The sequence below is a fragment of the Nannospalax galili genome, unplaced genomic scaffold (genome assembly GCF_000622305.1).
Source record: "Nannospalax galili isolate Female #2095 unplaced genomic scaffold, S.galili_v1.0 scaffold410, whole genome shotgun sequence".
Taxonomy (NCBI): Eukaryota; Metazoa; Chordata; class Mammalia; order Rodentia; family Spalacidae; genus Nannospalax; species Nannospalax galili.
The window spans coordinates 845,333-859,078 of record NW_008329143.1 but is presented as its reverse complement, the minus strand read 5'-3'; the positions used below and the strand labels follow the sequence as shown (position 1 = coordinate 859,078).

At 45.2% G+C, this 13,746-nt stretch overlaps 1 protein-coding gene and 1 pseudogene across 3 annotated transcripts in view; one reads left to right on the top strand and one right to left on the bottom strand.

The window, feature by feature from the left end:
* The window catches only part of Terf2 (telomeric repeat binding factor 2), a 30,629-nt gene extending 29,439 nt beyond the window's left edge, over window positions 1-1,190 (bottom strand). The window contains exons 1-2 of one of the 3 annotated variants that reach the window (XR_001872454.2): window positions 741-1,190; window positions 549-644 (exon numbers count right to left, since the gene is read on the bottom strand). Coding sequence is in view for 1 of the 3 variants with exons in the window: in XM_008833822.2 (XP_008832044.1) it covers window positions 549-644; window positions 741-1,116 (472 nt within the window). In the remaining 2 variants the exon portion in view is untranslated. The remainder of the gene's footprint in view (window positions 1-548; window positions 645-740) is intronic. The other 2 variants (XR_003849650.1, XM_008833822.2) reach the window with 2 other exon arrangements.
* Window positions 1,191-10,698: 9,508 nt separating this feature from the next.
* The window catches only part of LOC103735015, a 3,610-nt pseudogene continuing 562 nt past the window's right edge, over window positions 10,699-13,746 (top strand).

Genomic DNA, 13,746 nt, shown 5'->3' with positions numbered 1-13,746 from the left:
AGTCAGCAAGATTTGCATTTATTTTAAGCACTTGTGATACAGCCTCCATACTAAAATCAACATATTTCAAGTAACCATCTTTTCAATATTTTTCAACACAGCTAAATTATTACACATTTACCTCTAAAACTCTGCAGAACACCACATCTTCCTCAGATACAAATGGCAAGAAACTGAAGACGGTTGGCTAAGCAGTTCAACTGGAAGGGGGTGAGTGTGGAGGGGTATTCACACTCTAAAAAGCATTCTACTAAGGAGCACTTGTGTCCTTATTAATGTTAATTCACTTTCAGCAACAAAGTTGAGTGAGCAATTAACAGGTGGGAGAAAACAAAAACCACAGAAAATCAGTCAGGAGCATCTTAACTGGAGAAAACTAGATCTAGAGACGACACTCATCCACCATAGAATGCAAAAAGACCACCGTGAGCCCAACAGCAGTGCACTTTAACCCGGAATCTTTCAGTTCCGGATGTTAAGTTTGAAAACAACAAAACCCTACGCAAGTGAAGCCCAGAAAAGCGCGCACACATACAGGATAGCCATACCTAAATTTTCCCCTTCTTCAATGCGCGACAGACACTGCATAACCCGCAGCAACCGGGACACCGTGTGCTCCTTCCCCAAGGGTCTGACAAGCAAAGCTGCGAAAAGAAGACGTGGTTGGCTCGGTCACTCCAGGCCCCGCCGCAGGCTGCCTCAGACCCTTCCTCCTCCCCCCGGCCCGGGCCGGCCCTCACCCTGCATGATGTCCCGGATCTGCCTGAAGTCCCCGTACCGGCTACTCCGAAAGGCCCGCAGCGCCTCATGGAAGTAGAACTTGAGCACCCAGCGGTTGACCGCTTCCTCCAGTCGCGCTTCGCCCGCGCCTCGCTCCGCCGCGCCCCCCAGCCCCGACTCGTGGCGCCCTCGCCGAGCCCGCCCGCCGCTGCGAGAAGCCCGCCGTCCCGCCGGCCGCCCGCCGCCGCCGCTCCCGCCTCCTCCCGCCATCGCGTCCGACCGCCGCGCGCCTTCCCCGCCCTCCCGGCTGGGCCGTTTCCTCGGCTGTGACGCCACCGGGTCACGCACGACGCCCGTGCCGGAAGCGGAGCCCGCCGTCCCGGCTCCTGCGGCCATGATACCGACGGGGTTCCTGCGGGCTTCTGGGAGGGAAAGGACCAGGGGTGTCCCAGCCCCCTTCTCGGTTTCCGTAGTTCCCTAGTGCTTGTCGCAATCCCTTCTGGGGTTTGAAGTCCACACGGCCTAGCCAGGGGCTCCTTCCTGACTCCTCTGGAAACGCGGACCGTCTAAAGATACTGAAAAATAAGTTCATGCATGTTGTTAGACATTTTGCAAATTGTGAAAAAGGGTAGAAGAGAGAAAGGTTTAATAAGCAAGACTTAAACAATGTATAAAGCGATTGTAATCCCACTCAAGGTAAGAAAACAATGTGGCACAAGCCTTTAATCCTAGCACTCGCAGAGGCAGGGGCAGAGGGGCAGAGGCCAACCTGGTCTACATAGAGAGTTCCAGGTCAACCAGGATACCCTGTCTCAAAAAAAAAAAAAAAAAAAAAGCCTGGCACCTCCCAAATCTCTAGAAATATAAAATTTCAGGTATAAAATAGCATATTCTGTTGTAGGATCATTTTCTTTTTATATTATTATTATTATTATTATTATCATCATCATCGTGGGTGCATGATATGTTCGTGTGCGCGCAGGCGTGCCACAACACTGGAAGTCAGGACCATCCATCTGTGGAGGCAGGGTCTCTCCTTGTTTCTACCATGCTTGGTACTCCAGGCTAGCTGGTTTGCCAGCCCTTGGAGGAATCTCCTGTCTTGGCCTCCTCTCTCTCCTTAGGAGTGCTTGGATTATAGATGCATGCCACCACATCCTGCTCTACCTACTGAGGCTTGCACCCCAAGCGCGTTTACCAGCTGAGCCATCCTGCTGGCTGAATAATTTTCTTAAATAAGCAAAAGGATAGCCCAGGATCCCACATAGAAAAAAGAGTTCATATTTAGGTTTATAGTCATCCAATGTCTTTCGTGTGTAGATTTACAAAAGTAGGATTGTACTATCGTATATATCTCATAATATTCCATTTAACATAAAATGAACATACCACTGAGTTTTTTGTTGTTGTTGGGGTTTTTTTGTTTTTGTTTTTTGGTCTTTTTTTTAAGACTGTCTCCCTGTGGCGTCAGGTGGCCTGGAACTCACAATGTAGACCAGGCTGGCCTCGAACGCACAGATATCCATCCACTTGCCTCCGCCTCCCAAGTGCTGGGATTAAAGGTGTGCGCCACCACACCGGGCACCATTGAGTATTTTTGTGCGGTGTCTTTAGTAGCTACATAATATTCCAGTATATTAATGAACCAAAGTTTTCTTTACCTAAAGTCCTGTAGTACACTTGGAATACAGCTTAGTGGTAGAGCACTTGCCTACTTAAGTGTGAGGCCCTAGGTTTTTGTTCCCAGTATCGAAACAAAATAAGGCTTTAGCTTTAGTCACATACGGTCGAGGCTCATGAAACTCTGTCCCCCCGCCCCCCCCCCAAAAAAAAACACCTCCACCTTAAAACTAATTAAAATACAGGCTCATGAAACTCTGTCCCCCCGCCCCCCCCCCAAAAAAAAAACCCTCCTACTGAAAGATACTTAAATTACGGGGCTGGAGAGATGGCTCAGCAGTTTAGAGCACTGGCTGTTCTTGGACCTGAGTTTGATTCCCAGCACCCATATGGTGGCTAACAGTCATATGTAACTCCAGTTCCAGGGGAATCAGCAACGCCTTCTTCTGACGTCTGTGGGCATTGCTCAACGTGCGTGCACTTACACATATGCAGGCAATACATTCATATACATAAAATAAAAACAAGTAAAGGGGCTGGAGAGATGGCTCAGTGGTTAAGAATACGGTTCTTGAAGAAGACCTGGGTTCGAATCCCAGCACCCACGTAGCAGCTAACAACTGTCTGTAACTCCAGTTCCAGGGGATCCAACAGCCTCTTCTGTCCTCCATGGGCGTTGCACGGCACGGGTGCACTTACCTACATGCAGGCATAACACTCATACACGTAAAATAAAAATAATAAATAAGGGGCTGGAGAGATGGCTTAGTGGTTAAGAGCACTGACTGCTCTTCCAGAGAACCCGGGTTCTATTCCCAGCACCTACATGGCGGCTAGGAACTGTCCTTAACTCCAGTTCTAGGGGAATCCGAAGCTCTCCTCTGACCTCTGGGGCATAGCACCGCACGGGTGCACTCACATACATGCAGGCAATACAATCATACACATAAAAAAATAAAATAAAAATAAATTTAAATAATAAATAAAATATTTTAAATAGAAAAATAAGTAAAATTTTAGAAAAGATATTTAAATTACTTTAAAATTGGAGAATTATAGGCAATTCCTATTAGAGAACTGGGTATGATTGTTTATACCCATGATCTCAGCACTCAAGAGGCTGAAGCAAGAGGATGGCCAAGAATTTGAGGCCAGCCTAGGCTACCAGATAATTTTCAGGCCAGCCTGGGCTACAAGAGAAAGACCTTGTTTTGAAAACAACAGGAACTGCCTGGTGTAGTCACACACACCTTTAATCCCAGTACTCTGGAGACAGAGGCAAACGGATCTCTGTGAGATTGAGGCCAGTCTGGTCTATATAGTATAGTGAGTTACAGGCTATCTAGGGCTATAGGGAGACCCTGTCTCACCGCCCCCCCGGAAAATGTTCTTTGAAAATTTAAAATTGTACATGTATGAGTGTTTTGTCTACATGTATGTATGTACCACATTTGCCTGGTGCCAGTAGATGGCATTAGATCTCTTGGAACTAGAATTAATGAAGGGTGTTAGCTAGTTGGGATCCTAGGAACCAAACCCAGGTCCTCTGAAAGAGCAGTAGGCAAGTGTTCTTTTATTTTTTATTTTTTTGGTCCTTTTGAGACAGAGTCTCCCTATAGCTCCATGTCTCCTGGAACTCACTATGTAGACTAGGCTGACCTCGAACTCACAGAGATCTGCCTGCCTCTGCCTCCCGAGTGCTGGGACTAAAGGCGTGTGCCACCACACCCAAGCTTCAGTAGTAAGTGTTCTTAACCATGGAGCCATCTCTCTGATCTTTCTTTCTCTATTTTTAAAAAATATTTTATTATTTTTATTTTATGTGTATGAGTGTATTGTTTGCATATATGTGAGTGCACCCATGTCGTTCAATGCCACGGAAGTCAGAAGAGGGCTTCAGATTCTCCTGGAACTGGAGTTAAGGATGGTTTGTAGCCACCATGTGGGTGCTAGAAATCGAACCTGGATCCTCTGCAAGAGCAATCAGTGCTCTTAACCGCTGAGCCATCTCTCCAGCCCCTTTCTCTATTTTTTTTTGTCTGTCTGCTCATTTTTGGTTTTGCTTGTTCTTTTGAGACAAAATCTCTCTACATGGCCCTAGCTGGCCTGGAACTCACTATATAGACCAAGCTGGCCTGTTACTCATGGAGATCTGCCTGCCTCTGCCTCCCGAGTACTGGGATTAAAGGTGTGTACCACCATACCCACCTAAGATTTATTTTATTTTATTTTATTTTATTTTATTTTAGGAAGTGGTTGATGGTCTTTTTGAGACAGGGTCTCCCTGTAGCCCCAGCTGTCCTGGAACTCACTATGTAGACCAGGCTGGCCTTGAACTCACAGAGATCCGCCTGCCTCTGCCTCCCGAGTGCTGGGATTAAAGGTGTGCGCCACCACACCCGGCTCAGATTTATTTTATTTTAAATAACGTGTGTGCGCTTGTATATACACGTGGGTGCAGGTGTCCTTGGAAGACAGAAGAGAACATCAAGTTCCCTGAAGTTGGTGTTACAGTGTTACAAGTGGCTGTGAGCCACCAGATATGGGTACTGGGAACAAAACAAAACTCGGGTCCTCTATAAGAGCAGTACATGCTTTTAACCCCTGAGCTATCTCCAGCCCCTGGAAGTTTTTTTTTTTTGTCTTTTTTTGTCTTTTTGAGACAGAGTCTCCCTGTAACAGCCCCAGTTGGCCTGGAACTCACTATGTAGACCAGACTGACCTTGAACTCACAGAGATCTGCCTGCCTCTGCTTCCCGTGTGCTGGGACTAAAGACTTGCTCACACCATGCCCAGTCTGTTTTTTTTTTTTTTAAAATTTTTTTTTAACATGCACCAAAAGCCTTAACTCATATACTAGTCAATGCAGTCCAACTTCAAGAAATGTGTTGGGCTAGGCATGGTAGTGCCTGCCTGTAGTTCCAGAACTCAGGAGGCAGAGGTAGGCGTATCTCCGTGAGTTCACGGCCTGCTTGGTCTACATAGTGGGTTCAGGACAGCTAGAGCTACAGAGAGAACCTGTCTCAAAAGGAAAAAGAAAGAAAGAGAGAAAGAGGGAGGGAGGGAGGGAGGGAGAGAGAGAGAGAAAGGAAAGAGAAAGGAAGGAAGGAAGGAAGGAAGGAAGGAAGGAAGGAAGGAAGGAAGGAAATGTGTTGGGTCCTGGACTAGATTCTGGGACAATGGCTGAGCAAACAGTGGGGTATCTGCCCTCAGAGGAGATAGCAGTGGAGAATGTATTTCAGGAAAGGTGAAAGATGTGCTTCTAAGGAGAGAGTAGCAGGGATGTGGGCAAACATAGCTCAGAAAGTAAGAAAGGGGCTGGGCAGATGGTTCAGTGCTTAAGAGAATGTTCTACTCTTCCACAGGACAAGATTTCAATTCCCAACACTTATGTTGGGTGGTGCACAACCACCTGTAACTCCAGCTCCTGAGGGATCCAAAGCCTCTTTTCACAATTTGCAGAGTCTCCCTATAGCCACAGCTGACCTGGATTTGCTATGGAGACCAGGCTGGCCTCGAACGCACAGAGATCCATCTGCCTCTACCTCTTGAGTGCTGGGATTTAAGCCTGGACAAAAATTTTTTTTTTGGTCTTTTTGAGATAGGGTCTCCCTGTAGCCCCAGCTGTCCTGGAACTCACTATGTAGACCAGGCTGGCCTTGAACTCACAAAGATCCACCTGCCTCTGCCTCCCGAGAGCTGGGACCACCACACCCAGCATGTTTTTTTTTTGAGACAGGATCTTGTAGCATCATCTGACTTGGAACTCACTAAATCAAGCTGGCCTCTATCTCACAGAGATTCACCTGTTTCTGTCTCCCCAGTGCTGGAACAACCACTATCGACTATTTATTTTGAGACAAGATCTCATTATGAGACAAATCTCAGGCTTTGAGATTTATTTATTATTTATGAATGTTTTTCCAAAATGTATATCTGTGTACCACAGAAGGCATCAGCTCCCCTAAAAGAAAGTTGTAATCTGTAAGCTGCCATGTGGATGCTGGGAATTAAATCTGGTTCCTCTGAAAGAGCAACAAGTGCTCTTAACCACTGAACCATCTCTCTAGCCCCAAGAATGTGGCTTAAAAAAAAAAAAACAACTTTTTTTTTTGGTGCTGGGGCTTGAACTCTGGACCTTGAGCACACTAAGCATATACTCTACCACCAAGTTACATTGTCCCACACTAAATCAGATTTTAAATTCAAACCTATTTGATACCAGTAAGATAAAATGACAAGAGATTTGATTAGTTTTGTCTGTTCTTGAAGTCACACAAATGGAACCCTGTACTAAGAACCCTTCATCTGGTTTCTTTTATATAACATTGTTCTTGAGATCCATGCACGTTGTTCCTTTTTATAGCTGAGTATTGTTCTATTGTATGAAACTCCACAATTTACTTGCCCATTCTCCTGTTGATAGACATTTCAATTGTTGCCAGTTTTGGACACTTAGGAAAAAGACTATTTCAAACATTGAAATGTTTAAACATTGTTCAAGTTTAAAGAAAAAAACAGTAAGATGAAAACTTTTAGATGTTAACTTTAGAATGCTCGGGGAGGGTACATAATTTCAGGAAGTGGTTTTTCTTTTTAAAAATATTTTTTAATGTCATGTTATGTATGTATTGCCTGCATATATGTAAATGCACCCATGTCGAAGGTCAGATAAGGGCGTCAAAATCCTCTGGAACTGGAGTTATGGACAATTGTTAGCTGCCATGTGCTGGGAAACGAACCCAGGTCCTCTGCAAGAGCAGTCAGTGTTCTTAACTGCTGAGCCATCTCTCCAGTCCCCGTGGCTTCTTTTCTTTATTGTGAAATATACTTAGGAAAACATGCCAAATTCTTTTCCAAAGCATTTACATGATCAAACACTTCTATCTTCCCTTTATAATCTAACATTGTCACTATGTGATGAACATGCAGTCATATTTGCTGATAATATCTTCTTGCAGTCTGTGGTTTATCTTTAATTTTTTTTTCTCTTTTCGAGACAGGGTCTCCCTATAGTCCCAGCTGTCCTGGAACTCACTATGTAGACCAGGCTGGCCTCAAACTCACAGAGATCCTCCTGCCTCTGCCTCCCAAGTGTCGGGATTGAAGGTGTGTACCACCATGCCCAGCGCTTATCTTTTATTTTATTTTATTTTATTTATTTTATTTTTGTCTTTTTGAGACAGGGTCTCCCTGTAGCCCCCAGCTGACCTGGAACTCACCATGTAGACCAGGCTGGCCTTAAACTCACAGAGATCAGCCTGCCTCTGCCTTCTGAGTGCTGGGATTAAAGGCGTGTGCCACCAAGCCTGGCTTTATCTCTAATTTTTAAAAAAATTATGTGTATGTGCCACATGAGTGCAGGTGCTCTAGGAGGTCAGAAGAGGGCAACAGATCCCTTAGCAATGGAGTTCTTGGCAATTATGAGCCACTGGGTGGGTGCTGGGAACTGAACCTGGTCCTCTGCAAGAGCAGTATGATTTTTAACCACCTAGCCATCTCTCCAACTCCTCTATGGTTTCTCTTTTATACTCTTTTTAAAAATAAAGTTTATGGCTGGGCATGGTGGCACACGCCTTTAATCCCAGCACTTGGGAGGCAGAGGCAAGCGGATCTCAGTGAATTCAAGGCCAGCCTGGTCTACATAGTGAGTTCCAGGACAGCTGGGGCTACAGGGAGACCCTGTCTCAAAAAGACCAAAAAAAAAAAAAGTTTATTGGTCAAATGTGGTGGCATACATCTGTAATTCCACTGCTCAGGAGCAGAGGCAGGAGGATTTCAGAGAGTTCAAAGTCAGCCTGGGCTATGTATCTGAGACTATCTCAGAAAATAAATAGCTTAGTGTAGTGGTACACACTTTTAATCCCAGTACAGGGAGGTAGAGGCAGGTGGATCTTTGTGAGTTTGAGGCCAGCTTTGTCTACATAGTGAATTCCAGGCCAGCTGGGGTGACAGGGAGACCCTGTCTCAAAAAGACAACAAATAAATAAATAAAATAAATGAAAGAAATAGCCTGGCATGGTGGCACACACCTTTAATCCCAGCACTCAGGAGGCAGGCAAACTCTGTAAGTTTGAAGTTAGCCTGGTCTACATAGTAAATTCCAGGCTTGCTAGGGCTACATAGTGAGACCCTGTCTCAAAAATTAAAAAAAAGGAGGCTAGGAAAATGGTTCAACGGTTAAGAACACTTGCTGCTCTTGCAGAAGACTAGGGTTCAGTTCCCAGCACCCACCTAGCAGCTCACAATCTGCCCTCTTCTGGTTTCCATGAGCACCAGGCATGCACACAGTGTGCATACATACATACATGCAGTGTGCATACATACATGCAGGTAAAACACTCCTATACCTCGAAATAAAAATAAAAAAAACTTTAAAAATAAATAAGGGACTGGAGAGATGACTCAGTGGTTAAAGCACACTGGTTGCTCTTATAGAGGACCTGGGTTCGGTTCTCAGCACCCACATGACATCTAACAATTGTCCATAGGTCTAGTTCCAGGGGATCTGACACCACCCTCTTCTGGCCTTGGTCATTGCACACTTACATAACATGGAGGCAAAACATTCATACATATAAAATATAAATAAATAAGTCAACAAATACAATTTTAAAAAATTTAAAAATAAGATTTACTGAAGTATAATTTATATGTGGTAGATTCATCATTTTTAGGTATACGGTTCTGAGTTTTGATGTTTGTTTTGGGACAAAGTCTCTGTATCACTGGGGCTAGATTTGAACTATATCTTTTCCTGCCTCAGCAATCTTAAGTGCTAGGATTACAGGTGTGAGACACACGATCTCAGTCTTTCATACTGTTTATAGCCTGTACTTATGAACCAAAATGGGTGACTTTGTTATAGTTAAGTCTATCATTTTCCTTTATTGTAAATGCCGTTAGTACATTGTTGGGTAAATCCTTCCCTGTGCAGAAGTCGTGAAAATATTTTCCTATATTCTCTTAAAACTGTAGCTTTGTGTGTGTGTGTGTGTGTGTGTGTGTGTGTGTGTGTGTGTGTCTGTGTGTGTCTGTGTGTGTCTGTGTTTGTATGTATATGTAATGGTATGCATACATATGCAGTTGGCAGAGGGGGGAGAGAAGAAAAGTTCTTCAGAAACCCGAAGAACCTCTCACAGGCGTGAGGCTCACCAAATAGGCCAGGCTATAAGTCCCAGAAATCCACCTGTCTGTGCTTCCCCAACACTGTGATTATATCCATGCCCAGCTTTTTAAAAGGGTTTTGGGAGCTGAGTATGGTGGCGCATACCTTTAGTCCCAGCACTCTGTAGGCAGAGGCAGGCGGATCTCTGTGAGTTCAAGGCCAGTTTGGTCTCTCAAGCAAATCCAGAACAGCTGGGGCTGCAGGGAGACCCTGTCTCAAAAAGACAAAAAAAAAAAAAAAAAATGGTTCTGGGAATCTAATTCAGGTCCCTATGCCTGTAGACAAGCACTTTACTAATTAATGCCCTATCCCTCAAACCATAGATTTTAAACTTTCTCAGTCTTTAAAAAGTTATTTGAGTGCGTGTGTGTGTGTGTTTGTGTCCACAGTACTCGTGTGGAGGTCAGAGAACAACTTTCAACTTTCAGGAGTCGGTCAGTTTTCTTTCTACCAAGGATTCCAGTTCCATGGATCGAACTCAGATTGTCAGGCTTGAGGGGCAGATGCTGCGACAAGCCAAACCATCTTGCGGGACTCTCCCTGCCTTTTTCTTTCTTTCGCTCAGACAGTAGTCTCATGTAGCCCAAGCTGGCCTCCAACTATGTAGTTAAGGATGGTCTTGAACTTCCTGATCTTCTTGTCTCCCCCTTTTCTTTGCTGGAATTACAGGCATGCATCCCCGTACTTTGTTTTATGTGCTGCTAGGAATCAAACCCTTCACACATACTAGTCAAGCACTCTACTGAGCTACATACACATAATCTTTTTTTAAACCTAAATTCGACATTTGAGAATGGCTTGAAGGAAAGCTCAATTTCTTATATCCTTGTACAGTGATCTATTTCATTACCATTTGCAAAAAAAAAACCTCCTTTTCCTATACTCTGAAGTGCCACCTTTGTTATAAATTAAGTGATCATATATGTATAGACCTGTTTCTAGACATACACAAATATCAAAATTAATTGATGGAGAACACTTACAAAAAGATGTGTGTAGCACATTACTTTAATCTTTATTCAGTGAACTCCCCTGGGTCCCAGTGCCGCTGGGAGAATGAAGTAGGGTGTCAGGGCAAAGCAGCTAACCAGTGTGACACCTCAGGGAGCAGTAGTAACAGTTTTTGTTTCTTTTGTTAGATAATCAAGTGCCATGGAATACATGGAGACAACACCCACTTGGGGCCAGAAATGCCGGGGAAAGAGCTCAGAGGACGTGACATTCGGGTGGGTTGTGAGTGATGGTGGCATCTGTCATCTCCTTTTATGACTGCAATCTGCTGTCACTGGAGCATTTCCCTCCCAGATTTCATCTGCATTATGTTTTATCTGATTTAGAAGGACCCAGGGCGGGGACTGCGCCCTGCCCCACCCACCAGCTTGCAAGGCCCCCCTAGCACTTGCTTCAGAAGACCCAGAGCTGGCTCCATGTTTGTCAGACTCAGATGTACTTCACAGAGGCCTGGGTTGGGCCTTTTACAGTTTCTGTCACTGCAGTGTTGCAGGATTCTTGAGTTTCACCCACATACATGGCTCACTCCCTGAGTCCCAGTCAGCTGCCAACACCTATACCAACACACTCACCCCCGAGCACCACCACCCTCCGCTGTGGTGTCCTGTTGTCTCCCCCAACCCCCGCCCCAGGACAATCTCAAGTCTGAGAGAAAGAGCACGGGGTCTTGCAGTGTACACACTTGATAAGCACCTGGTGAATAACCAGTGAGTAAACCACGTTAAGAGTGGTATACAGGAACTGCCGTGTGGCAGGAAACGGAAGGATTAGGTGTCTATTCACAATCACTGGCGGAGCTGTTCAGTGTTCAGATTCCTGGCTCCTTCTCCAGCTGCTGAGTTAGAATGGAGTACTCAGAAAGGAGCTTTTGTGTTTTCAGTTAAACTCTGGGACATTCTGACCTTGATGCCCCATTAGGTATGGGTTTGACAGAATTATCGAACATCTGGATCCATTCTTCATTAAAAGGACCAAATTGAACCAGGCGTAGGAGCTCATACCTGTAATTTCAGTACTTGGGAGGCTTGGGCAGGAGCACTTCAGAGTTTGAGGCTAGCCAGGGCTACATAGCAAGATCTTGTCTTGACAAAAAAAAAAAAGAATGGCTGGGGCTGGAGGGATGGCTCAGTGGTTAAGAGCACTGACTGCTCTTGTAGAGGACCCAGGTTCAGTTCCCAGCACCCACATGGTGGCTAATAACTGTTAGTAACTCTAGCTCCAGAGGATCCGAAGTCCTCTTCTGACCTCCTCAGGCATTGCATGTCACGGGTACGCTCACACACATACAGGCAATACACTCATACACATAAAATATTTTTTAAAAAGGGTGGTTGGGGGTGGGGTATGTAGGGTGAAGGAGCTGGGTGTGGTGGTACATGCCTTTAATCCCAGCACTCAGGAGACACAGGCAGATCTCTGTGAGATCCAGGCTAGCCTGGTCTACATAGTTCCAGGTCTGTTGTGTCTACAGGGAGACCCTGTCTCAAAAAGATACCCCCCAAATATATATATATAATATATATATATATGCATATACATGTGCCATACACCTCACAAATATAGCAAAATCAAAAAGAAAAGAAGAATTCTTAATAATAATTAGCACGAGGGAGGAGTTTCCTTGTGTCTTTTTGGGGGGGTCTTTTTTCAGACAGAGTCTCCCTGTAGCCCCAGCTGGCCTGGAACTCACTATGTAGACCAGGCTGGTCTTGAACTCACAGAGATCTGCCTGCTTCTGCCTCATGAGTGCTGGGACTAAAGGCATGTGCCACCACGCCCACTTTGCTTGTGTTTTTACCCCTTCCATGCTGTTAAAATTTAGTCTCAGGAATTATTACTTTTCTATGTTTAAAAAACCATTACAAGACTGAAGAGATCGCTCAGTGGTTAAGAGCACCAGCTGCTCTTGAAGAGGACCTGGGTTCAGGTCCCACCACCTACATGGCAACTAATAACTGTCCATAACTCCAGTTCCAGGGGATCCCGACACCTTCTTATGACCTCCTTGGGCATTGCATGACACAGGCGCACTTACACACATGCAGACAATACACTCATACACGTAAAATAAAAATAATAAATAAAATCTTAAAAAACACAAACAAACCATTACAACCATAACCTAGGCTATGGCCGGCAGCCAGTGAGCCTGGCCAACTTGAAGCCCAACCCCAGCTCCAGGGTACTGGAAAGACATCCAAGAGATCTGAGAAGAGGTAGGAAATGTGGCAGAGGTCATAAAGGAGGAAGGCAGTGAGGAACCAGGCCCCGGCTGGGCTTCGAGGGAGTCCAGATTCCGTTTTACATCTGAATCCCAAAATATGGATTTAATGAAGGGCATTGGTTCAGGCGCCAGTATCAGCCTTTGAGCCCCAGGAAACTCTGCGTTATCTAGAGTCGATTCAACTCAGCCTATTGACTCAATCCAGCTTTCAATGGGAGGGGTGTGAGGATCCAGCTACTTAAAAGAGATTATGGGGTCCAACTGGTGGAAGAGGGTGCTGACACCTTTCAAGCAAAGGTTAATTTTGAAGTGCAGTTGGCCTCGGAAGTAGCCATTGCTGCAATTGAAAGAAATGGCTGCATTGTTACTACAGCCTTCTAAGACCCGAGAAGCCTGGAAATTCTGTGCAAACCTATTCCATTCTTTCTGTGTGGACAGCCCATTCCAAAACGGATGCTCCCACCTAAAGCTCTGGTGCCCTATTACACTGATGCAAAGAATTGTGGATATCTGGCATATCCTGCCAAGTGTCTTGAAGCGAGACTTGAACTTGCCATGAAGTATGGTCATGTTCTCCCTGATATCACTAAAGATGAACTCTTCAAAATGCTCAGTACCGGGAAGGATCCAAGGTAGATTTTCTTTGGTCTTGCTCCAGGATGGGTGGTAAATATGGCAGATAAGAAAATTCTCAAACCTGGAAGACCTCCAGAGAGTGCATGTTCCAGCCTCCCCCTGGCATTGGAGCTGAGAACTCAGGGGACTGCCTGAGAGCAGCCAGATCCTGCCTCCATGTGGTGATGAGTTATGCAGTTTGGGAGTCTTTTAGATAGACCCATTGAAGGGGTAACCCAATTACCTCACCCTGCATCCCTGTTCAGCATGGAAGAAGCCAGAGCAGTCTGTGTCTCAATTCCCTATTGGCAATTTGGGTAACCTCCTCAGAGGATGGTATGATAAGAATTGGAGGTAGGAATGGGCTAGGCAGCTAGGGTAAAAAGAC